At 47.6% G+C, this 27,317-nt stretch overlaps 1 protein-coding gene across 3 annotated transcripts in view; it reads left to right on the top strand.

Annotated features, from left to right (window-relative positions):
* The first annotated feature begins 1,022 nt into the window (after nt 1–1,022).
* The window catches only part of dipk1c (divergent protein kinase domain 1C), a 60,838-nt gene continuing 34,543 nt past the window's right edge, over nt 1,023–27,317 (top strand). The window contains exons 1-2 of one of the 3 annotated variants that reach the window (XM_056299775.1): nt 1,023–1,643; nt 9,177–9,538. In XM_056299775.1, the coding sequence (XP_056155750.1) occupies nt 9,335–9,538 (204 nt within the window). In that variant the 5' untranslated portion in view covers nt 1,023–1,643; nt 9,177–9,334. Of the gene's footprint in view, nt 1,644–8,627; nt 9,539–14,401; nt 15,087–27,317 lie in introns of those variants that run through there. The other 2 variants (XM_056299774.1, XM_056299776.1) reach the window with 2 other exon arrangements.

The raw sequence follows: 27,317 nt of genomic DNA, 5'->3' as shown, positions 1-27,317 counted from the left end.
GGGCAATTACCAACATGCCCAGAGCCCGCGGGCTGTTAGACGAGGCTGCTGCTGCCATGTATGGCACAGTGTGCTGACGAGGAGGAGGAGGGGGGTAAGAGCCTAAAAGTAGATGGAGGGGGGGGGGGGAGACACACACACACACACACACACACACACACAGGGGGAGGAGGCTGTGTGCTGCCGTGGTAACGGGGTGAACGGGGTTTGTCCTAACGACCTGGAGAGAGAGAGAGAGAGAGAGAGAGAGAGAGAGAGAGAGAGAGGGAGTGAGGGAGAGAGAGAGAGAGAGAGAGAGAGAGAGAGAGAGAGAGAGCGAGAGAAAGACAGGGAGAGAGGGAGAAAGAGAGAGGGGGAGGGAGAGAGAGGGGGAGGAGAGGGAGAGAGAGGGGGGGGGAGAGGGAGAGAGGGAGGGAGAGAGAGAGAGAGGGAGAGAGTAGTAGCACATATTGAGAAAGGGGAAGTTGGAAAGGCAGATCAGAAGAGAGAAGCGTCATCCAGACTCGTTCTGCAGATAAAAGACGCAGAGCGGCGCCTTGACTGAATACCTGCTCCCCCCTCCCTCTCTCCCTCCCCCCTCCCTCTCTCTCTCTCTCTCTCACACACACACACACACACACACACACACACACACACACACACACACACACACACACACACACATACACACACGCACACACACACCGGGGACTCCTTTGTGATCGCGGCTCCAGCCAAGCACCGTTTAGCGTCAGAGAGAGAGCGAGAGAGGGAGAGAAGGAGACGAGAGAGAGGGAGAGAGAGCGAGGGGGGGGGGAGAGGGAGAGAAGGAGACGAGAGAGAGGGAGGGAGGGGGAAGGAGACGAGAGAGAGGGAGGGAGAGAAGGAGACGAGAGCGAGGGAGAGAGAGAGAGAGAGGGAGGGAGAGAGCGAGAGAGGGAGAGAGAGAGGGAGAGCGAGAGAGGGAGAGAGCGAGAGAGGGAGAGCGAGGGAGAGCGAGAGAGAGAGAGAGAGAGAGAGAGGGAGGGAGAGACACGGGGGGGGGGCTGACTGAGAAACGCAGCAAGGAGCTCGTAACAGAAGACAGAAGACCTCCACGCCGGCTCAGCGCTCCTCTCCTGCAGCCAAGTTCAGCTTTTTATTTTCTGGAGGTTCTGGCGGCAGGACTGCCTCTCTTCCTCCCCCTCTTCCTCCTTCTCTTCCTCCCCCTCTTCCTCCCTCTCTCTATTTCTCCTTTTTCCTTTAGAGGCACAAAGTGAGAACAGTCATGAGTTAGTGCGAGTCCGTGGGAACAGCGGCAGCACGCGGACGTCTGGACCATGAACAGCTTCTCCTCCTCCTCCTCCTCCTCCTCCCAGACCTCTCCTCGGCACGTGCTGGACTTTCATGCTGCGGTGGAACCAGAAGACAGACCTGCGGACAGGACCACAAGCCGCACTCCCATTCTTTTATATGAGCTCCTTCTGGTCCTGTCCTGGAGGGAGATCTGACGGAGTCGAAGCTTTCAGACCAGACAGACTGTGTGGTTTGGACTTGGTCCGCTCCACAGTCTTTATTTGATCTAGAAGCAGACACAAACACAGCTGGTGTTCTTGTTTTTCCTGTCACTCTGTCTTTCTGGAGACCTGCAAACTACCGACGGACGGTGGCGGACGGGCTGAAAGGTAAAGACGCGCTGTCCCCGTCTTCTTCTCAGATGGTCAGCAGGCAGGTGTTCCTCCACCCGCAGCACATCTTTACACACGTCATGTTCATCAAGGCTCTGGACCGTAACCACACAACCACACATAGTACGGGTCATGCGTGACGTTTAGTGGAGGACTACTGGTGCTGCCGCCATGAGATACCTCCACATCAGAGGGGGTAGACAGACAGACCATCATTAGTAACGTGGATATGATGACCAGGCAGGTAAAGACCTTCACGGTTCATGTCACTAACTCAGTGGAACAAGCTCAGAAAACGGTCCCACTTCACTGTGACGCAGCCTTTAAGACCAGGGAATGACAAAGGTTCTACCACCATGTCACCACAACACATCTAGTCTCACATCACCGTGTCCACACCACCTTAAGGTGTTAGCCACAGTCCTCACATACCTTATGGGGACGCTATCGACAAGTCGGTAACTAGTGCAATATCACACAGAAACAAACCAAAGACTGGCGTTTCTGTGTTTGTCTGTCAGCGAGTTGTTATGAGTTGACATGACTTGATATGACTTGACATGACTTGATATAACGACATGACTTGATGAGTTGACATGACTTGATATGACTTGACATGACTTGATATAACGACATGACTTGATGAGTTGACATGACTTGATATGATTTGATATGACATGACTTGATATAACGACATGACTTGATGAGTTGACATGACTTGATATGAGTTGCTATGACTTGATATGAGTTGCTATGACTTGATACGAGTTGACATGACTTGATACGAGTTGACATGACTTGATATGAGTTGACATGACTTGATATGAGTTGACATGACTTGATATGACTTGATATGAGTTGACATGACTTGATGAGTTGACATGACTTGATATGACTTGACATGACTTGATATAACGACATGACTTGATGAGTTGACATGACTTGATATGATTTGATATGACATGACTTGATATAACGACATGACTTGATGAGTTGACATGACTTGATATGAGTTGCTATGACTTGATATGAGTTGCTATGACTTGATACGAGTTGACATGACTTGATATGAGTTGACATGACTTGATATGACTTGATATGAGTTGACATGACTTGATATGAGTTGCTATGACTTGATATGAGTTGATATGACTTGATATGAGTTGCTATGACTTGATACGAGTTGACATGACTTGATACGAGTTGACATGACTTGATATGAGTTGATATGACTTGATATGAGTTGACATGACTTGATATGAGTTGATATGAGTTGACATGACTTGATATGAGTTGATACGAGTTGACATGACTTGATATGAGTTGATACGAGTTGACATGACTTGATACGAGTTGACATGACTTGATATGACTTGACATGAGTTGATATCAGCTGCACATTCATATCTGAGTGAAGACCAGTATGACTAAAGGTCCAGTCTGGTTTATGGGACCCTACCAAGTGGAGGTACATTTACACACACAGGAGAAGAGTCTGGCGTGTAGATGTAAAGTAATCATGTGGCGTCTTTCTCATCACACGGTCATGGAACATATGGGGTGTTTTACGCCGGTCTTTACAGCCACTAGTGATGTGAACAAACCTTTTACAGCATCAGAACACATCAGAAACTCACATTTAGTTGTCGTCTAGTGTTGGTCCTTGTATGAAGACACCTGTCAATCAATGTGGAGTGACAGCAGCTTCTTGTCCTGTGGTTTGTAGTTCCTGGTAGCAGTAGGTTTGTAGTTACTGGCCCTGTCTCACAGCTCTCCAGAGGAACAGAGTAAACTAAACCGGAGAGTTTAAAAACCCACAATCGACAACGTGTCCTCAGCTGAACTGGTTTTCTGAAGGAATTGACAGGAGACAGGTGACAAGTGACAGGTGACGGGAGACAGGTGACAGGAGACGGATGATGAGAGACAGGTGACAGGAGACGGGTGACAGGAGACAGGAGATGGGTCCCGGGTGACGGGTGACAAGCGACAGGAGACAGGTGACGGGAGACAAGTGACAGGAGATGGGTGACGGCACACAGGAGACAGGTAGCGGGAGACAGGAGACAGGTGATAGGAGACAGGAGACGGGTGACAGGAGGCAGGTGACAGGAGATGGGTGACGGGAGACAGGAGAAGGGTGACAGGAGGCAGGTGACAGGAGATGGGTGACGGGAGACAGGAGACGGGTGACAGGAGATGGGTGACGGGAGACAGGAGACGGGTGACAGGAGATGGGTGACGGGAGACAGGAGACGGATGACAGGAGATGGGTGATGAGAGACGGGTGACAGGAGACAGGAGATGGTTGACAGGAGATGTGAGACAGATGACAGGAGATGGGTGAGGGGAGACAGGAGACAGATGACAGGAGATGGGTGATGAGAGACAGGTGACAGGAGACGGGTGACAGGAGACAGGAGATGGTTGACAGGAGATGTGAGACAGATGACAGGAGATGGGTGAGGGGAGACAGGTGACAGAAGACGAGAGACAACTGACAGGTGACGGGAGACAGGAGATGGGTGAGGGGAGACAGGTGACAGGAGACAAGAGACGACTGAAAGGTGACGGGAGACAGGAGATGGGTGATGGGAGACGGGACAGGTGAAGGGAGACAAGTGACATGTGATGGTGACAGGTGACGGTAGACGGGTAACAAGTGACAGGTGACAAGTGACTGGTGATGGAACATGAGTGACAGGAGACAGGAGATGGGAGGCGAGTGACAGGTGATGAGAGAGGGGTGACAGGAGACAAGTGACAGCAGACGGGTGACAGGAGATGGGAGACAGGAGATGAGAGAAAAATGACAGGTCACGGTAGACGGGGATAGGAGACCAGAGACGGGTGACAGGAGACGGGAGACAGGAGACCAGAGACAAGTGACAGGTCACGGTAGATGGGGACAGGAGACCACAGACGGGTGACAGGAGACAGGAGACAGGTGACAGGTGACAGGTAACAAGTGACAGGTGACGAGTGACCGGTGATGGGAGAAGGGTGATAGGAGACAGGTGATGGGCGACGAGTGGCAGAGACGAGTGACAGGTGACAGGGGATGGGAGACAGGAGACGAGTGACAGGAGATGGGAGACGAATGACAGGAGACAAGAGATGAGTGACAGGAGACGGGAGAAGGGTGACAGGAGACGGGAGACAGGAGACGAGTGCCAGGAGACGGGAGAAGGGTGACAGGAGACGGGAGACAGGAGACGAGTGACAGGAGACGGGAGACGAGTGACAGGAGATGGAAGACAGGAGACGGGAGAGGGGTGACAGGAGATGAGTGACAGGAGACGGGAGACGAGTGACAGGAGACGGGAGATGGGAGACAGGAGACAGGAGACGGGCGACAGGTTACGGGTAACAAGTGACAGGTGACAAGTGACCGGTGATGGGAGAAGGGTGATAGGAGGTGGGTGACAGGAGACAGGTGATGGGCGACGAGTGCCAGAGATGAGTGACAGGTGACAGGGGATGGGAGACAGGAGACGGGAGACGAGTGACGAGTGACAGGAGACGGGAGACAGGAGATGAGTGATGGGAGACGAGTGACAGGAGACAGGAGACAGAAGATGGGAGACAGGAGACGGGAGATGAGTGATGGGAGACGGGAGACGAGTGACAGGAGACGAGTGACAGGAGACGGGAGACAGAAGATGGGAGACAGGAGACGGGAGACAGGAGACGGGAGACGAGTGACAGGAGACGGGAGATGGGAGACAGGAGACGGGAGACGAGTGACGAGTGACAGGAGACGGGAGACAGGAGACGGGAGACGAGTGACGAGTGACAGGAGACGGGAGACAGGAGACGGGAGATGAGTGATGGGAGACGGGAGACGAGTGACAGGAGACAGGAGACAGAAGATGGGAGACAGGAGACGGGAGACAGGAGACGAGTGACAGGAGACGGGAGACAGAAGATGGGAGACAGGAGACGGGAGACAGGAGACGGGAGACGAGTGACAGGAGACGGGAGACAGAAGATGGGAGAGACCTCGGAGAGTCAGACAGATGCTGGTGAAACGCTGCCGTCAGTGAGACGAGGACGTCCAAACTGGTTTCTGCTGAGGTGTTTTTGTTCCAGCAGTCGGATGCTGAAGCAAAAACACAACCGCAGAAGAAAACAAACCTGACGGACAGGTTGTCCAGCATGTGTGTGTAATCAGAGTGTGTGTGTGTGTGTGTGTAATCAGAGTGTGTGTGTGTGTGTGTGTGTGTAATCAGAGTGTGTGCGTGTGTGTGTGTAATCAGAGTGTGTGTGTGTGTGTGTGTAATCAGTGTGTGTGTGTGTGTGTGTGTGTGTGTGTGTGTAATCAGAGTGTGTGTGTGTGTAATCAGAGTGTGTGTGTGTGTGTGTAATCAGAGTGTGTGCGTGTGTGTGTGTGTGTGTAATCAGTGTGTGTGTGTGTGTGTGTGTGTGTGTGTAATCAGAGTGTGTGCGTGTGTGTGTAATCAGTGTGTGTGTGTGTGTGTGTGTGTGTGTAATCAGAGTGTGTGTGTGTGTAATCAGAGTGTGTGTGTGTGTGTGTGTGTGTGTAATCAGGGTGTGTGTGGCAGAGTACTGGGCCTTCCTGTAGAAACACAACAGAAACAGGAAGTGAACAGGAAGCGACAGAGTTTTCCTTCCTCTCTGTTCCCTGGTGGACTTTGTGAAGGCTATGTGGGAGCTGGGCCGTCATCGTTCCGATGGATTATTTTCCATGAGGACTGCAATATGGGGTCAAAGCTCAGTTGTCCTCAGACAACTGAACTTTGACCCCATTCACCAAATCTCACAGGACCTAAAAAAGTGGAGGAGGAATCAGTCTGGAGTATCACGTGCCAGGGAGGCCGCGATTCTCCTTGCTGATGTCGGAGCGTCTTTCTGTCAGCAGGTCTGGAACCCAGGACACCAGACCGAGGAAGACCGGGACTGGGAAAACCAGCCAGGGTTAACGGAGGGACGGAGTTTGGGTGTTGGGAAAAGCAGGCGAGGTCAGATGGTGCTTTGGCAGAATATCTGGTCTCGTCTCATTTCTGTCACTACAACATCCATTTGCTTTTATAGGAGAAGTTGGAGAGCGACCCGTCCAGCTGTTCCAGCTGTCCAGCTGTTCCAGCTGTTCCAGGGACGGGGGATGGGCTGGTTGCCGTTAACAATGCTGTTTGACTGAAACGCTTTTATAAAAAACAAATTACCGCACTGAGAGACGAGGCTGAAACCGCTTGATCCTCTGTTTTTACAAAACTCTTCTCCAAACCCGGAATGACTTCTCTCCAGCGGCACCGAGGAAGTGGCTGACCCCTGGAGGAAGTGGCTGACTCCTGGAGGAGGTGGCTGACCCCTGGAGGAAGTGGCTGACCTCTGGATGAGGTGGCTGACTCCTGGAGGAAGTGGCTGACACCTGGAGGAAGTGGCTGACCCCTGGAGGAGGTGGCTGACCCCTGGAGGAGGTGGCTGACCCCTGGAGGAAGTGGCTGACTCCTGGAGGAAGTGGCTGACCTCTGGATGAGGTGGCTGACTCCTGGAGGAGGTGGCTGACTCCTGGAGGAAGTGGCTGACACCCGGAGGAGGTGGCTGACCCCTGGAGGAAGTGGCTGACTCCTGGAGGAAGTGGCTGACACCTGGAGGAAGCAGAATTTTCCCCATATTATTGGAGCTCTTTCCCTGATGCTGCATCTTTTTCCTCATTTAGTTTGCCAAGAAAATCACAACCAGCCAAGACCAGTCCTGACCCAACACACCCCGCCACTCTACCATCACACACCTGCTCTGTGTGTGTGTGTGTGTGTGTGTGTGTGTGTGTGTGTGTGTGTGTGTGTGTGTGTGTGTGTGTGTGTGTGTGTGTGTGTGTGTGTCAGGGCCAAGACACACACCTCCTGCAGTGTGAGTGGAAATCAACCCTCCTGGTTGTTTCCACAAGCTCCGCTTTCTCTGTAGTTTGGATTAAACACAAAGCTGCAGCGTGTCCATGAGGAACATCCACACAACCTGTAACAGGAGACACCAGGAGGACAGACAGGAGACACTAGGACAGACAGGGGCACACTAGGAGGACAGACAGGAGACACCAGGGGGACAGACAGGAGACACCAGGGGGACAGACAGGAGACACTAGGACAGACAGGGGCACACTAGGAGGACAGACAGGAGACACCAGGGGGACAGACAGGAGACACTAGGAGGATAGACAGGAGGGACCAGGAGGACAGTCAGGAGACACTAGGAGAACAGACAGGAGACACCGGGGGATAGACAGGAGACACTAGGAGGACAGACAGGAGACACCGGGGGATAGACAGGAGACACTAGGAGGACAGACAGGAGACACCAGAGGGACAGACAGGAGACACTAGGAGGACAGACAGGAGACACCGGGGGATAGACAGGAGACACTAGGAGGACAGACAGGAGACACCAGAGGGACAGACAGGAGACACTAGGAGGATAGACAGGAGAGACCAGGAGGACAGTCAGGCGACACTAGGAGAACAGACAGGAGACACCGGGGGATAGACAGGTGACACTAGGAGGACAGACAGGACACAACAGAGGGACAGACAGGAGACACTAGGAGGACAGACAGGAGACACCAGAGGGACAGACAGGAGACACTAGGAGGATAGACAGGAGAGACCAGGAGGACAGTCAGGAGACACTAGGAGAACAGACAGGAGACACCGGGGGATAGACAGGAGACACTAGGAGGACAGACAGGAGACACCGGGGGATAGACAGGAGACACTAGGAGGACAGACAGGAGACACCAGAGGGACAGACAGGAGACACTAGGAGGATAGACAGGAGAGACCAGGAGGACAGTCAGGAGACACTAGGAGAACAGACAGGAGACACCGGGGGGTAGACAGGAGACACTAGGAGGACAGACAGGCCAGAGTCTGACCGACTCTGGATCTTATTCATCCAGTTTTCACACTGTTCACCATTTATAAGGCTTTCAGAAAACCAACGTAAACCTTTTGTCTTCTGAAGGAGACGTCAGTCCATTCAGCTCCGTGTCTTCTGTGAGAGATGAGAGAAGACAGACAGGTCGGCTTACAGTGAGACAAGTCGGCACACCATTTGCACACGGACCAAACAAACAAAAACAAAACAACGGCAGAACTGTGGAGATTTGTTCTTCATCTGCTCAAAACGAACAACTTCACCGTGCGAACGCCATGTTTTCTTTATCTACGTCACATTAGCTGACAGCAAAGCATTATGGGAAGGACGACCAGTCATGCATCCGCCCCCTTATGGCACTAAAAACAAAGCAGCAGTCTAGTCCAAACGCAGCGGTGTGGCTTTATTAGAGAGGTGAATTAAACGTTGTGTACATGTGACCGTGCAGCGAGGAGCCTGATGCCTGGAGACCAGATGCTTCTTCAGCTGCTCGCCGACCAACACAACCCACCCATTCACACCACACACACCCACACAACCCACCCATTCACACCGCACACACCCACACAACTGCACTGAGGACAGGCGCTTCACTCACCTCCACCACACTCTGCTCACTGACTTCTCCTCTGCAAGGCATTATGGGACATCTTGGTGCCTTAGACCTCTGGAGTTTTGTGAAGCGTCTGCTGCTGACCCAGGAGAGCTGGTAGGAGCCGTGAGCAGCAGGCCTGCAGGCCTCAGCAGGGTTTGGAGGAACAGTCTCAGGGTGACGGCAGACCAGCTCTGGCGGGATGCTGGTGGGCGGCGGCGGCGGGCGTGGCCTGTGTGTGCTGAGGTGGCTGGGCGGGAGGCTGTGGTCCCGCAGAGGAAGTCTGGTCTTCGCTCTGCTCTGGTTTGGCTCCTGGTTGGTTCTGAATGGACTGGTGTTCGTCCACAGAACCATCATGTCTGACTACTGCACCGACGACAGGAGCCGGAAGATCCTGCACCGACTGGTGAGCGACCCACCCACCCACATCACACCACTCCTATCAACACCAACCTTACTGGTTACCATGTGTACGTTTACATTTCCACTTCATGTACATGAAGATGTAAGTTTACATTGACATTCACTCATTTACAAGAAACGTTTAGTTAAAGCAGCTCACAAGATCAAAAACCACTTCACTATGACTCAGTACGGAGAGGTCTCTCTCTCTCTCCCTCACGTTCTGTCCCTATCTATCTGTCTATCTATCTATCTGTCTATCTATCTATCTATCTATCTATCTATCTATCTATCTATCTATCTATCTATCTATCTATCTATCTATCTATCTATCTATCTATCTATCTATCTATCTATCTATCTATCTATCTATCTATCTGTCTGTCTGTCTGTCTGTCTGTCTATCTATCTATCTATCTATCTATCTATCTATCTATCTATCTATCTATCTATCTATCTATCTATCTATCAGTAAATGTGGTCTTCCCTACTCTGAACTGAATATCAGTAAATGTGGTCTTCCCTACCCTGAACTGAATATCAGTAAATGTGGTCTTCCCTACCCTGAGCTGAATATCAGTAAATGTGGTCTTCCCTACTCCGAACTGAATATCAGTAAATGTGGTCTTCCCTACTCCGAACTGAATATCAGTAAATGTGGTCTTCCCTACTCCGAACTGAATATCAGTAAATGTGGTCTTCCCTACTCTGAACTGAATATCAGTAAATGTGGTCTTCCCTACTCCGAACTGAATATCAGTAAATGTGGTCTTCCCTACTCCGAACTGAATCAGTAAATGTGGTCTTCCCTACTCCAAACTGAATATCAGTAAATGTGGTCTTCCCTACCCTGAACTGAATATCAGTAAATGTGGTCTTCCCTACTCTGAACTGAATATCAGTAAATGTGGTCTTCCCTACCCTGAACTGAATATCAGTAAATGTGGTCTTCCCTACTCCAAACTGAATATCAGTAAATGTGGTCTTCCCTACTCCGAACTGAATATCAGTAAATGTGGTCTTCCCTACCCTGAACTGAATATCAGTAAATGTGGTCTTCCCTACCCTGAACTGAATATCAGTAAATGTGGTCTTCCCTACTCCGAACTGAATATCAGTAAATGTGGTCTTCCCTACTCCGAACTGAATATCAGTAAATGTGGTCTTCCCTACTCCGAACTGAATATCAGTAAATGTGGTCTTCCCTACTCCGAACTGAATATCAGTAAATGTGGTCTTCCCTACTCCGAACTGAATCAGTAAATGTGGTCTTCCCTACCCTGAACTGAATATCAGTAAATGTGGTCTTCCCTACTCTGAACTGAATATCAGTAAATGTGGTCTTCCCTACCCCGAACTGAATATCAGTAAATGTGGTCTTCCCTACTCCAAACTGAATATCAGTAAATGTGGTCTTCCCTACTCCGAACTGAATATCAGTAAATGTGGTCTTCCCTACTCCGAACTGAATATCAGTAAATGTGGTCTTCCCTACTCCGAACTGAATATCAGTAAATGTGGTCTTCCCTACTCCGAACTGAATCAGTAAATGTGGTCTTCCCTACCCTGAACTGAATATCAGTAAATGTGGTCTTCCCTACTCTGAACTGAATATCAGTAAATGTGGTCTTCCCTACCCCGAACTGAATATCAGTAAATGTGGTCTTCCCTACTCCAAACTGAATATCAGTAAATGTGGTCTTCCCTACTCCGAACTGAATATCAGTAAATGTGGTCTTCCCTACTCCGAACTGAATATCAGTAAATGTGGTCTTCCCTACTCCGAACTGAATATCAGTAAATGTGGTCTTCCCTACTCCGAACTGAATATCAGTAAATGTGGTCTTCCCTACTCTGAACTGAATATCAGTAAATGTGGTCTTCCCTACTCCGAACTGAATATCAGCCCAACAGAAGAACATTTACTCAAATTATGTTACTCTCTCTAGAGACAGCTTCTCATGTCTTATATTACCAGTAACATTTACTCAGGGTGCTTTCGGGAAGGTGCAAGAATCTTTTTGGTGAGGTCTTTGGGTCTTTCCGGAAAGCTGTAAGTCTTTTTGGTGAGGTGCAAGGGTCTTTTGAGTAAGATACAAGAGTGTTTTTTGTGAGATACAATGGTCTTTTTGAAGAGGTGCAAGGGTGTTTTTGGGGAGGTGCAAGAGTCTTTTTCGGGAGGTGCAAGGGTCTTGTTGATGAGGTACATGGGTCGGTTTGGTGAGGTGCAAGAGGGTTTTGGGGGAGGTGCAAGGGTCTTTTTGGTCTTGGTACAGTGGAGGAAAGCCAGAATCAGGTTACTAGGTATAACTTTACACCGTATCTGTCTCTCAATCTCATTCATTTTGCCTACTTTTCCTTCCTTTCTTGCTCCAGAAACCAATTTTCTCTGCTCATAGTCTCCTGTTTCTCTATCTTCAGCCATCATATGGTTTTTTTAATCACTTCTTCTCTCCCCATCTCACACTCTCTCTCTCTCTCTCTCTCTCTCTCTCTCTCTCTCTCTCTCTCTCTCTCTCTCTCTCTCTCTCTCTCTCTCTCTCTCTCTCTCTCTCTCTCTCTCTCTCTCTCTCTCTCTCTCTCTCTCTCTCTCTCTCTCTCTCTCTCTCTCTCTCTCTCTCTCTCTCTCTCTCGCTTTCTGTGTCTCTTACCTGTTCAGTGATCCTCTTTGTTCTAGTTCTGTGAAATCCCAGCTCATTATTTGTCCCCATCTCTCTGCTTGGTTCAGACTTGTCTGAGGTGCCGTGGGTGTTGCGGTAATCTGAAGAAAACACTGTCATTCCCTTTTTCTTCTCCTTCCTGCAGGTTCATCCTTTCATAGTCAGGGCGGTAAAGTTCTCTTTGAAGAGGTGGCTTTCATGTCGTTTAGCGGGCAGTGTTGAAATGGTGTTTCCCTCACTGCTCATCACACAAGCACAGACGGTTACCTCAGTGAAAACAAACAGATGAACATAAAACACTTTGAAATATAAACACTGAGAAGAAACAAAACATTATTCTAATAAAACACTTTGAAATATAAACACTGAGAAGAAACAAAACATCATTTTAATAAAACACTTAGAAATATAAATATTGAGAAGAAACAAAACATCATTTTAATAAAACACTTTGAAATATAAACACTGAGAAGAAACAAAACATCATTTTAACAAGATGAAGGCAGCATATTACAGCATTCTCCCCTGAAATAAAAGAAGAAAAACATAGAATGAAAACAGTTTCTTGGCCCCATGAAGCATACAGCAGCGTTTAAAAAGATTTGTTTGGGCATCTGGGTAACATGACGGTCTATTCCCTTGCCCACCAACACAGGGCTCGCCGGTTCAAATCCCCGTGTTACCTCCGGCTTGGTCAGGCATCCCTACAGACACAATCGACCATGTCTACGGGTGGGAAACCCGGATGTGGGTATGTGTCCTGGTTGCTGCACTAGCACCTCCTCTGGTTGGTTGGGGCTCCTGTTCAGGGGGGAGGGGGGACTGGGGGGAATAGTAGCGTGATCCTCCCACGTGCTACGTCCCCCTGGTGAAACTCCTCACTGTCAGGTGAAAAGAAGCGGCTGGTGACTCCACATGTATGGGAGGAGGCATGTGGTAGTCTGCAGCCCTCCCTGGATCAGCAGAGGGGGTAGAGCAGAGACTGGGATGGCTCGGAAGAGTGGGGTAACTGCCCGGGTGCAATTGGGGAGAAAAAAGGGGAAAATAATTGTTTTCAAGAAAGAATGAAAGTTGTGTTATCTCACTGACATTCCTGTGTGCTGACAAAATATGACTGTTATACGACATTTAAAAAGATTTCACAACTTGTGTACAACTTGCTTTGCTTTGTTTTATTTGGTCAAAGAAGCAACCCTGTTTCAGTCTGTGTCACTGATAGAACACATTTTATCACTTTGTTTGATTTAATCATGTTTCTATCTTAATATTTGTCACTTTGCCGTCGTGAAACTGTTGTAAACGTTGGCTGTGATCCAAGTTTGACAACAACTGAATATTTTTTCTACATGAAGTTTCCTCTCTGCTTCCCTCCTTCATACAGTCTTAACACCCACATGGTTGTTCAGTCTGCTGATGTCAAAGGTCACCGATTAAAAATAGACTCCTGAGAAAGCGGACGCAAACTCTCTCCTCTGACCTCGGGTTACTCTCAGACAAACCCCAACTCGCAACACTCAGCTTTTCTCAACGTTAATCACACTTACACTGAAGGGGAATGCGAACAAGTTTGAAAGAGTCTGGAGGCATTTCTCACCTACTAGATAACCTGACCTGAGTAACAGATCAGGACTGTTAAACCCCATAGTTTTTCTCACCTACTAGATAACCTGACTCGAGTAACAGACCGGGACAGTTCATCACCTAGTCTTTCTCACCTACTAGATAACCTGACTCGAGTAACAGACCAGGACAGTTCATCACCTAGTCTTTCTCACCTACTAGATAACCTGACTCGAGTAACAGACCGGGATAGTTCATCGCCTAGTCTTTCTCACCTACTAGATAACCTGACCTGAGTAACAGACCAGGACAGTTCATCGCCTAGTCTTTCTCACCTACTAGATAACCTGACTCGAGTAACAGACCGGGACAGTTCATCACCTAGTCTTTCTCACCTACTAGATAACCTGACTCGAGTAACAGACCGGGACAGTTCATCACCTAGTCTTTCTCACCTACTAGATAACCTGACTCGAGTAACAGACCGGGACAGTTCATCACCTAGTCTTTCTCACCTACTAGATAACCTGACTCGAGTAACAGACCGGGATAGTTCATCGCCTAGTCTTTCTCACCTACTAGATAACCTGACCTGAGTAACAGACCAGGACAGTTCATCGCCTAGTCTTTCTCACCTACTAGATAACCTGACTCGAGTAACAGACCGGGATAGTTCATCGCCTAGTCTTTCTCACCAACTAGATAACCTGACCTGAGTAACAGACCGGGACTGTTAAATCCCATGGTCTTTCTCACCTACTAGATAACCTGACTCGAGTAACAGACCGGGACTGTTACTCAATAAATATAAGTAAAAAACAAAAACAAAACACATTTTTTTAATAATTTATTTCTGATTTTTGCCTTTTTATCCCAATTTAGTGGCCAATCGCTCCCTATTCTAATTCAAACACCCACCCTCGTACTGCATGCGTTCGCCAACTGCATCTCTCCGGCTAGCAGTCTCGAAGGATTCGCCTTGTCACGAAAGTGGCGAGGCGAATCCAGGCTGAACCACTGCTTTTTCCGACACAATGTGTCCCAATTCAAGGTCTGCATCCTTCGGAGGGTGCATTCTTCCGCCGATTACGTCATAGCGTTGCGCGAAGGCTGTCCCAATTCGCAGGCTCCATCAGATGCAGCCCACATGTGCGGCCTTCTTTTCCCTCTTTTCGAAGGATCCACTGCTACTATCCTTCACGGACTTCCATATCCCAAGATTCTTTGCGTGCCGCTGCTCCACCCGTTCTCCCCAAAAACAAAAACTAAAAAAAATAATGGACTCTGGACGAATGTCCATTCAAAGTGCTGAGCAAGATTTCACTTATAAATGTAAGTATTGGGTTTCTACTCATTTGAACATCTAACGCCAGATATGTTAAACTTCAGGGGACCTTAAAACCTCAAAATTTCTGTTGAAATACGTGACATTAGATGGAGAGGCTCTTCTCCCTGCTGTTGGATGGAGAGGCTCTTCTCCCTGCTGTTGGATGGAGAGGCTCTTCTCCCTGCTGTTGGATGGAGAGGCTCTTCTCCCTGCTGTTAGATGGAGAGGCTCTTCTCCCTGCTGTTGGATGGAGAGGCTCTTCTCCCTGCTGTTGGATGGAGAGGCTCTTCTCCCTGCTGTTAGATGGAGAGGCTCTTCTCCCTGCTCGAGAGGATGATAGAGAGGCGTTGATTTATTTTTGTTTTTTGAGTGTGTATTAATTGTTATGAATAAGTTTATTGTGCAAAATGTTAGATGTTTTATAAATCATAATATTGTTACTTTGTTATATGTGTTATCTATTCGTTTTACTATTCACAACTAAAGTACCACCATTTATAAACGGGTTAACAAACATTTCACGGACAACAAAGGACTGATTTTTTTCTTTTATTATAATTTATAATTAAGCGACAGTCTTAAAATTTACAACTATTTACAAATTAGAGAAAACAATTGCTATTTACAAATTACATATTTAAAATGACATATAATTAACATGATTAGCTGAGCAGGAGTCCCTGGCGGTGCTGCTGAGCTGGATGGAATGCCACAAGAAAGACCCTGGTGTCTTCTGGCTGCCAGTGGGACTCATCAAGGGTGGTCCCCAGAGTTTGTTTGGGGGTGCATGTCTCCACTATCCACCACATCATCCATCTACTAGGTTTGCAGGACTGACTAACGTTAACTATCTAATAATAACATTACCGTGGGTTAAAATAATAGGTTTACCTCTCCACGGTCCTCTCTCAGCCGGATATAAATCGGCTGCTGGCTACGATGGCGGCGCATCTCCTCTTCCTCCAGCATGAGGCAAATTAAAAAAACAAAAGCGGCAGCTCTGGCTCCATCATTTTTCAGTAGTAACTTCCAAGAGTAATCGTGACCTAAGAATAAGGTGACGCAACCAGGAAATCCACTGAAGGCTAGACCGTCCCATTTAACAACCGTTGACGCGGTATACGGAAGGAGCCTCTGGAGGATTCGGCTTCATAGACTGCGAAGCCTGCACTCTCCGAAGGATGCAGACCCTGAATTGGGGAGACGCATTCATGTGACGAACACAAGCCGACTCCGCCCCCCTCCCGAAGACAGCGTTGCCAATTATTGCTGCTTCATCGAGTCCGGCCATAGTCGGATGTGACGAGAGCGAGGCGCGAACCCCGGTCCCCAGTGGGCAACTGCATCGACACAGAGTCGATGACTAGACCGCCACACCACCGCGGACCCTCAAAACACTTCTCTTAACCTAAGTTAAACCGAAGTGTGGCCCCGCAGCTGAAACGCCTCCCAGTCACAGAGGAACAGGGAAGATCAAATGGAATGGAGTGTTTTTAGCTTTGGGTCCCAAAACTCTTTTTGCTCCGCTGTCTGAAAGGCTTGGCTGGAGAAGTGTGTCCTCATTTCAGACCAGAGGCAGGAAGCGTCCGATATAGAATGTTCTGGTGCTTTGGGTCATTGGTTTGTTCCAAGTTTATTCTGGTTTATGAGCCGTGTGTGCTTTAGTTTCACTCGTTGTTTCTCCTGCTATCATACGATAGGAAAAAATGTGCAGCATAATTTTGATCTTTGTTGTTACTATTATCGTTGTTGTTGTTTTGATATCCAGAACACGGGATATTTTAGTGCTCCTATCAGAAAGAGAATCCAGGATCTGTTTTAATTCTCAGGGATTTTCTTTGCTTAAGTTGTTTCTGGTTTAACACAGGGTTAGATTGATCCTGTAGAGGTCAAAGGTTAAACCTGGACAGGCAGGCAAGTACTTGTCATGGCAGCAAGGGGTTGTGCAACATCTTGACACCCCCCCCACACACACACACCCTCTGTGTCAGAGGTTCACAGCATCTATCATTCGGTGTGTTTGACATCCTTCTCTTCATTCCTCTTTGAATTGAAGTTAACCTGATCTGAAATGTCTCATATTGAGTTTAATGGAAAAGAAAAAACAACTTTATTGTACTTTCAAACTCACAGGAACATCTGTTAAATAATAACAGTTTGTAATTTAACTTTGTGAAAAGTAGCTTCATGTAGAAGTGATTTATTTAGCATGGCTACACGCTTGTCAATGGCTGCTTTCATCCTTAAGGGTACATAGTTAAACCATCTCACATGAAGGAGTCTGACCACCCGGAGAAAGACACCAGTATGACAGCTGTGGTACATAGTTAAACCATCTCACATGAAGGAGTCTGACCACCCGGAGAAACACACTAGTATGACAGCTATGATACATAGTTAAACCATCTCATATGAAAGAGTCTGACCACCCGGAGAAACACACCAGTATGACAGCTGTGATACATAGTTAAACCATCTCATATGAAGGAGTCTGACCACCTGGAGAAACACACCAGCATGGCAGCTCTGATACATAGTTAAACCATCTCATATGAAAGAGTCTGACCACCTGGAGAAACACACCAGTATGACAGCTGTGGTACATAGTTAAATCTCACATGATGGAGTCTGTCCACCTGGAGAAACATACCAGTATGACAGCTGTAGTACATAGTTGAACCATCTCACATGAAGGAGTCTGACCACCCGGAGAAACCCACCAGCATGACAGCTTTGGTACATAGTTAAACCATCTCACATGAAGGAGTCTGACCACCCGGAGAAACACACCAGCATGACAGCTATGGTACATAGTTAAACCATCTCACATGAAGAAGTCTGGCCACCCGGAGAAACACACCACCATGACAGCTGTGGTATATAGTTAAACCATCTCACACGAAGGAGTCTGACCACCCGGAGAAACACACCAGTATGACAGCTGTGGTACATAGTTAAACCATCTCACATGAAGGAGTCTGACCACCCAGAGACACACACCACCATGACAGCTGTGGTATATAGTTAAACCATCTCACACGAAGGAGTCTGACCACCCGGAGAAACACACCAGTATGACAGCTGTGGTACATAGGTAAACCATCTCACATGAAGGAGTCTGACCACCCGGAGAAACACACCAACATGACAGCTGTGGTACATAGTTAAACCATCTCACATGAAGGAATCTGACCACCCTGAGAAACACACCAGTATGACAGCTGTGGTACAGCAGTACTAGTACATATACTATATAGTAATCATATAGTAATACTATATGAAGTGGTAATAGTACATATGCTACATAATAATCATACAGTGGTACTATATGAAGTGGTAGTAGTAATAGTACGTATACTTCATAGCAATAATATAGTGGTACTATAAGAAGTGGTAGTAGTAGTAGTACATATACTACAGAGTAATCATACAGTGGTACTATATAAAGTAGTAATAGTAATAGTACTATACCACATAATAATCATACAGTGGTACTATATGAAGTGGTAGTGGTAATACATATGCTACATAGTGATGACAGTGGTACTATATGAAGTGGTAGTAGTAGTCATCATATAGTGGCACTATATGAAGTGGTAGTGGTAGTACATATACTACATAGTAATCATATAGAGTACATGTCATAGGTAGTACATTTAGTGTAGGTGTGTCAGATCATGTGCCGGTAGATGTACACTGACATATCAGTAGAACACGCCAGTAAAGACGTCACATGCCAGTAGAGCAAGTTCTAGTACAGACAGCAACAGTAAAGGTGTGTGAAGAAGTATGGCAGCAGGAGTAACAGAAGGTGCCCATTGATATTCACAGCCAGGCACGGCAGGGATGAAGGCAGAGGAAGAGGAGGTTGTCCAGACTGAGCAGACAGGCCTGACCTGGATGGGTGGTGGGGTTCAGCTGTAGAAGGGGCCGACACGCAGAGCTCGGCGGGCTCGAGTGACATGTCGGTGTTTTAGAGACGATACCGTCTGACAGAGAACCACAGCGTAGAGACGTAAACCCTCCAGAAGACGAAGGCTGGTGTGTGGCCACCTACTGGGAAGGTAAAACACGGGTCACAAGTTCGATTCCCATCGCAGCTTTCATTTTGTACTCCACCAGCAGCCATGGAGAATGTCGACGTGTCTTACTGTAGACTCTTCTCTGCACACACTGGAAGACAGGAAAACAGACACACCACGTCGCGCTGGACGGCTGGTTAGACCCGAGGACAGACTGAACAAAACGTCAGGAAATAGAAACTGATGTTTGAAAAACAGACATGGACTCATACCTGTGAATACATCTGTAAAACAGTCTGAGCAGGGCCGCATTAAATGGATAGGTTACACTAGGCAGAGCATTTTTCTTGGCCCCCCCCCCTCCACCCCACCCCCAAAACAAGCACATTTTGATACGTTGTAAACAAACAATATTACTTTTAACTGCCACATGGTTATTATTGTTAATTAATTAGGTATATATTTTTGTTTATTATTATCCATTTATAGTTTAAAATATTTTATGTTAATCATTTTTAATTTAGACCAAAATTTGATGTTTTATCCGTCTGTCTGCTCCCCCCCGTGGCAATTAGACCCTCGGCAGTTGCCCAGTTCGCCTATGCCTAGACCCGGCCCTGAGTCTGAGTGCTGATGCCTGTTTTTCTATTGAAACAGTTTATTTTTATTTTCTGTATTTGCTTTAGATGATAAAGAATGGATAATAAAAGATGATTAAAGGGGTCAGGGAAATGAATTCTAAGTTGTTTGCATCACGTCTCCTCTATAAATCTGTTCATTGTGGCTTAAAGCTGTCGAGACGAGCAAACAGAACGATATTAACGACTCTCTCGATATGTAAACACCCCTTCTCATGAATATTTCAAACAAACTTACAAATTGATTTGTTATTCTGAAAATAACCAGCCATCAGTCGGCCAAGTTCACTGCAGTATGTCTGGGGACACACACACACACACACACACACACTGGCATTGCGTCAAGACATGTTTGCTGGAGACATTCCTCACGAGATGGATTACCCGCGGCTCCACCAGTCTGACGTATGATATAATATGCAAACGGACATATGCACACTTAACTGCAGGCTTTTTAACCAGCTCACCAAATGACTGCATCTAACCTTCTCATTCGGCAGTCTGCAGCCCTCCCCGGATCGGCAGAGGGGGTGGAGCAGAGACCGGGACGGCTCGGAAGAGTGGGGTAATTGGCCGGGTACATTGGGGAGAAAAAGGGGGAAAAGAAAACAACGAAAAAGAAAGTCTGACAGACATTTTCTGGATGTGTTGTCGTCCAGAGTAAAGCGGATCACACGTTATGCAGAGGAGGCCCAAACTGAGTCCACAACCAAACCAGACCTGACCAGCACGGCAGAGCGGCGCTCCTCTCCTCCACGGTTCTTGTCACTAGTTCTGAGAAAAGCAGGATTAAAAGACTCGAGCTGCTCTCGTCTGTTTTCTGAAGACCGTTTGATGCAGCTGAACGCTCTCATTCACCTCACGACTCCCAAACCTGTCAGGCGGCTCCCCAAGGAACCTCCCCAAGCACGCTTCCTGTGTGTGTGTGTGTGTGTGTGTGTGTGTGGAGCTGAAGGCTGCCTCTTTCTCCTGCAGTCTGGAGGAGAGACAGGACTCAGCAGTGTTCTGGTTTAGTGTCGTGCTTTAGGGACTCATCTCCATCACAGTTCAGACGGCTTTCACAGCCGGTGGCCCTGGGGCCACACCACGGCCCTACACTTCTTCTTTGTTTTTTGGACCCCCCCCCCGTTTTCTCCCCAATTGTACTTTTTGCCAATTACCCCACTCTTCCGAGCCACCCCAGTTGCTGCCCCCCCCCCGCCCCCCGCCGATCCGGGGAGCGCTGCAGACTACCACATGCCTCCTCCCATACATGTGGAGTCACCAGCCGCTTCTTTTCACCTGACAGTGAGGAGTTTCACCAGGGGGACATAGCGCGTGGGAGGATCACACTATTCCTCCCAGTTCCCCCTCCCCCCTGAACAGGCACCCCGACCGACCAGAGGAGGCGCTAGTGCAGCGACCAGGACACACACCCGCAGACACGGCCAATTGTGTCTGTAGGGACGCCTGACCAAGCCGCAGGTAACACGAGGATTCGAACCAGCGATCCCCGTGTTTTGTTTGACAAGGCAGCAGAGAGGGCCCTGAAGGCCCTGACAGCCCACCACCGCATGTTACCATGACTACCATTTTATACAGTACTACTACAGGATACATGTTACCATGACTACGTACTTGAGACAGCTAGTTTTTTTAATCGTTTATTTATTGTTTATTTTTAATTAAAAAAGAGGGAAAATGTAGCGATCTTTTGTCTTTTATCTAGGTCTGTGTCTTTTCACACAATGACAGACAGAGTACCCCGCTTCATTTCACTGCATGGTTTACTTAGTATTTCTGTGCATGTGACAAATAAAGTACTTGAACTTGAACTATATCCAGTATTACTACTGGATACATGTTACCATGACTACCACTTTATCCAGTAATACTACTGTTTACATGTTACCATGACTACCACTTTATCCAGTATTACTACTGGATGCATGTTACCATGACTACCACTATATCCAGTACAAATACAGGATACATGTTAACATGATCACCACTGTACACAGTACTACTACAGAATAGGTACATGATAGATACACGGAGGATTTCTACAAGCCTACTCCATCTTTTCTGATGATGTTTTCCATATCAAAAACATCATGAAACGTAATATCACAAACAAGCTGTGTGGGGAACAGCCCGCGGCCATGATGCTTCTTTCAACCTTTTCAATAATCATTTGTTCAGAGGTTGAAAAGGCAGACAGCTGGTGAGTTGTGTGTTAGTTGTGTGACGCCACAAGCGCTGAATAGAAGATAATGGGACAGTTTTGTACCGTAAGACACAACACTGTTTAGTAGCCTGCCATTGCAGCGCATCAGTCGGTTTCCAGGATGACAAGCTGAGGCACTGGTGATGTCACAGAGTTGGAGGTCATGTCGTGCGCCAACAGCTCTGGATGAAGCACAGACGGACTGGTCATAGAGAGCACCGGGCAAATTCCTGGTGGGCCGGTCGCTTTTTTATTTCTTGAGCAGCTTATTATAGAAAAACAAGAGCGAGAGAGACGCGTTGCTGGCACACTTTGCTTCCTCACCAGCCCACATCCTCCTCCTCAACACCCCCCACTGCCACCACCAGTTTCGGCAGTGGTAGTGGGGGGTGTTATGATGTTCTTTATTGACACTCAGGCCCACCTAGTCAGAAGGCTCATCCGGTGAACAGCAGTCAGTGAATTCTGTTTCCATCGTCTGACTACACCACCTGTAAAAATGAAACAATTCTTGTTTCTTGCTTCTTGTTCACCACATGACGGTGACTGGTCAGACTGTTTGAGTGGCAGTGCATTTCGCAAATGCCAGATAGTGAGCAGCCCGTCCTGCTTCACCCAGTGTGCAGCCCGCCCCCTTCATGGCGCAACAGAAGCTACTTCCCGCTAGCTAGCTAGCTAGCTAGCTAGTTGCTTTTAATGTAGCTTCAGATAAAAGTCATGGCAGAACAAAGCAGGATGCTTCAGTTTGTTACAAAAAGACGCCATGAGGAGCAGGAGGAAGAGTATTCAGGTCAAGTTCCGTCATCATCCTCAACTCAACCTGCTCCAGTTTCTCCTCAAGTGCCAAGTAGTCACAACACGGCTGCTAACCGGCCTCGCCCCATAACAGCTGTCCTGCTGGAAGAGTCTTCAGCTGTCGGATAAAAACTGTCCTGTTGGAAGAGTCTTCAGCTGTCAGATAAAAACTCTCCTGCTGGAAGAGTCTTCAGCTGTCGGATAAAAACTGTCCTGCTGGAAGAGTCTTCAGCTGTCAGATAAAAACTGTCCTGTTGGAAGAGTCTTCAGCTGTCAGATAAAAACTGTCCTGCTGGAAGAGTCTTCAGCTGTCAGATAAAAACTGTCCTGTTGGAAGAGTCTTCAGCTGTCAGATAAAAACTGTCCTGTTGGAAGAGTCTTCAGCTGTCAGATAAAAACTGTCCTGCTGGAAGAGTCTTCAGCTGTCAGATAAAAACTGTCCTGCTGGTAGAGTCTTCAGCTGTCAGATAAAAACTGTCCTGTTGGAAGAGTCTTCAGCTGTCAGATAAAAACTGTCCTGTTGGAAGAGTCTTCAGCTGTCAGATAAAAACTGTCCTGTTGGAAGAGTCTTCAGCTGTTAGATAAAAACTGTCCTGCTGGAAGAGTCTTCAGCTGTCAGATAAAAACTGTCCTGCTGGAAGAGTCTTCAGCTGTCAGATAAAAACTGTCCTGCTGGAATAGTCTTCAGCTGTCAGATAAAAACTGTCCTGTTGGAAGAGTCTTCAGCTGTCAGATAAAAACTGTCCTGCTGGAAGAGTCTTCAGCTGTCAGATAAAAACTGTCCTGTTGGAAGAGTCTTCAGCTGTCAGATAAAAACTGTCCTGCTGGAAGAGTCTTCAGCTGTCGGATAAAAACTGTCCTGCTGGAAGAGTCTTCAGCTGTCAGATAAAAACTGTCCTGCTGGAATAGTCTTCAGCTGTCAGATAAAAACTGTCCTGCTGGAAGAGTCTTCAGCTGTCAGATAAAAACTGTCCTGTTGGAAGAGTCTTCAGCTGTCAGATAAAAACTGTCCTGTTGGAAGAGTCTTCAGCTGTCAGATAAAAACTGTCCTGCTGGAAGAGTCTTCAGCTGTCAGATAAAAACTGTCCTGTTGGAAGAGTCTTCAGCTGTCGGATAAAAACTGTCCTGCTGAAAGAGTCTTCAGCTGTCAGATAAAAACTGTCCTGCTGGAAGAGTCTTCAGCTGTCAGATAAAAACTGTCCTGCTGAAAGAGTCTTCAGCTGTCAGATAAAAACTGTCCTGTTGGAAGAGTCTTCAGCTGTCAGATAAAAACTGTCCTGCTGGAAGAGTCTTCAGCTGTCAGATAAAAACTGTCCTGCTGGAAGAGTCTTCAGCTGTCAGATAAAAACTGTCCTGCTGGAAGAGTCTTCAGCTGTCGGATAAAAACTGTCCTGTTGGAAGAGTCTTCAGCTGTCAGATAAAAACTGTCCTGCTGGAAGAGTCTTCAGCTGTCAGATAAAAACTGTCCTGTTGGAAGAGTCTTCAGCTGTCAGATAAAAACTGTCCTGTTGGAAGAGTCTTCAGCTGTCGGATAAAAACTGTCCTGTTGGAAGAGTCTTCAGCTGTCAGATAAAAACTGTCCTGCTGGAAGAGTCTTCAGCTGTCAGATAAAAACTGTCCTGCTGGTAGAGTCTTCAGCTGTCGGATAAAAACTGTCCTGCTGGAACTTTGCACCACTTTGGATGATTTTATAATATAAGCCATCGTACCAGATAGAATCAAATGCTTTCTTAAAAGCAGTGAAGCATGCAAATATTTTCCTTTATTTTTTTGGTGAACATGTTGATTAATTAGGGTGTGTAGGGTGTAGATGTGATCTGTAGTGTGGTGTTTGGTAGAAAGCCAATCTGAGTCTTGCTCAAGACACTGTGTTCGGTAAGGAAGGTCTTCTGCTGTATTAATAATACAGCAGAAGACCTTCCCCAGGTTACTGCTCACACAGATGCCTCGGTAGTTATTGGGGTCAAATTTATCGCCACTCTTGTATATTGGAGATATAAGCCCCCTATTCCAGGTGTCAGGAGAGCAGCCAGCTTGTAGAACCAGGTTGGACAGTTTAAGCAGGGCCTCCTGCAGCTCAAGAGAACTGTGTTTGAGCATTTCAGTCCTGATGCTGTCAGGGCCACAGGCTTTTTTTGGTTTGAGACTTTGGAGTGTGTCTGTTAGTTCTTCTAGTGAAATTTGGTAGTCAGGTGGGTTCTGGTTGGTTTTTATAGCTGATTCCAGTATTCCCAGCTTTTCTTTTGTTTTTGTTCAGATGAGAGGTCTTCTGGCAGTATTTCTTTATATAAGTTTTCAAATTATTTTTTCCAAATGTCTCCATTCTCTCTCTCTCTTTCACTCTCTGTGTGTCTCTGTCTTTCTCTCTCTCTGTGTCTTTCTCTGTGTCTCTTGCTCTCTCTGTGTGTCTCTCTCACTCTCTCTCTGTCTGCAGCATGATCAGATAAAGACTAAAAATGCCAAAGAAAAAAACCCCAGAAAAATGAAAATCTCTACTGAATGTAAAACTGACTGGCCTAAACTCCCAGTGAACTGACGGCCGGGTCAACCAGTCCACCCACGTCCTGCTGGCTGTGTGGGTGTGTACATGCCTGTATGTTAGGAGTTGGAAATTACTGAATGAATGTTTGTATATACACATTTAGGTTTAAGAGATGAATACACTCTGCATATGTCTGTGTGTGTGCATATGTGTGTGAGTATGCGCTCTAGAGAGCCACATTGGCAATCTATGTATGTGCGTGTGTGTATGCACATGCATGGATCTGGTCTTGCAGCCATTTGACCCTCTCTGTTCCTCACACAAACTATCAGTCCAGCCATTGTTCTGGCTGAGTCGTCTGTATGTCCGACACAATGAGGACAGTCTTCCTGGGCTGCTTTTCAGTCCTACATGTTACTGTAGAGCACCGCTGACCTCCTGTCAGCACACATAACTCACACATGGTGGGCCCCTGTGGGGGCCAGGGCTAGATGCCGGCCGGCTGTGTCAGATCCTCAAATACACAAACTCAACTTCACAAGACCGCCAAATATTCCCTGCTGCTTTCTGGCAGGGAAGAAAAAAAAATCATACCAGACTGAAAAAATTAATTAATCATCAATCCACTGATCCATCCATCCATCCGTCTGTCTTTCCATCTCATAGTAGACACATAGTCTTGTTGGTTGAAATCAGGTTTTGGTGTTGAACTTTCAGTGATGAAGCGAAGAAAGGACAGGACAAAAAGGAGAATTGGAAACCGGAGAGCAGATATAAAACATTTGTGCAAAAGTGTGAAGAAGATTTGAAAGTCGCGGGTAAACTGGGATAATGGGCTACACAAATAAAATTGACTTGACTTGACGTCAAACTTACAGGTGTGAACATGTTTATCATAAACAATGGTATACAGTAGACAGTGCAGGCAGTGTGTTTGCACTGGGGCCTGTTCTCCACCCAACATTATGTTGGGTGGAGAACAGGCCCTTGTGAGTGATTCAGATTGCCACCTCAGAAATATGCCTGAGTTCAAAGAAGAACTCACATTAACTTAAAAAACGGTCGGGGCGTCCGGGTTGCATGGCAGTCTATTCTGTTGCCTACCAACACGGGGATTGGCGGTTTGAATCCCTGTGTTACCTCTGGCTTGGTCCGGCGTCCCCACAGACACAAATGGCCGTGTCTGCAAGTGGGAAGCTGGATGTGGGTATGTGTCCTGGTCGCTGCACTAGCGCCTCCTCTGGTTAGTCGGGGTGCCTGTTTGGGGGGGAGTGGGGGGAATAGCGTGATCCTCCATGCGCTACGTCCCCCTGGCAAAACTCCTCACTGTCAGGTGAAAAGAAGCGGCTGGTGACTCCACATGTATCAGAGGAGACATGTGGTAGTCTACAGCCCTCCACGGATCAGCAGAGGGGGTGGAGCAGAGACCGGGACGGCTCGGAAGAGTGGGGTAATCGTACGGGTACAATTGGGGAGAAAAAGGGGGAAAAAATTAAAACATATATCCCATAACTACATCCGGCTTCCCACCCACAGACATGGCCAATTGTGTCTGTAGGGACGCCCGACCAAGCCAGAGGTAACACAGGGATTTGAACCGTGGATCCCCATGCTTGTAGGCAACGGAATAGACCGCTACGCTACCCGGACACCCAAGGCGGTGTTCTGAGCCCCCTCCTTTTCTCCCTTTTTATCCACGAGCGCCTGCCAACTCACCCTTCAAAAGTAATAGCTAAGTTTGCGGATGACACCACAGTCATTGGCCATATCACCAACAATGACGAGACGGCCTACATGGACGAGATTCAGCACCTCACATCATGGTGCACTACCAACAATGTGGTTCTCAATGTGCAGAAGACGAAGGAGCTGGTTGTGGACTTCAGGAGGTCTCGAAGCTGCAGCCACTCCCCCATACACATCAATGGGGTGGAAGTGGAGCGTATCTCCACCTTTAAATTCCTTGGAGTCCACATCAGCGAGGACTTCTCCTGGACATCAAACACCCAGGCCCTTGTGAGAAAGGCCCAACAACGCCTGCATTTCCTGAGGAGGCTGAGGGGCGCCCGTCTAGGCCCCAAAATTCTCATGAA

The sequence above is a fragment of the Lampris incognitus genome, chromosome 19, assembly GCF_029633865.1.
Source record: "Lampris incognitus isolate fLamInc1 chromosome 19, fLamInc1.hap2, whole genome shotgun sequence".
Taxonomy (NCBI): domain Eukaryota; kingdom Metazoa; phylum Chordata; class Actinopteri; order Lampriformes; family Lampridae; genus Lampris; species Lampris incognitus.
The sequence above is the reverse complement of the archived record's forward strand: the minus strand, read 5'-3'. Positions and strand labels throughout refer to the sequence as shown.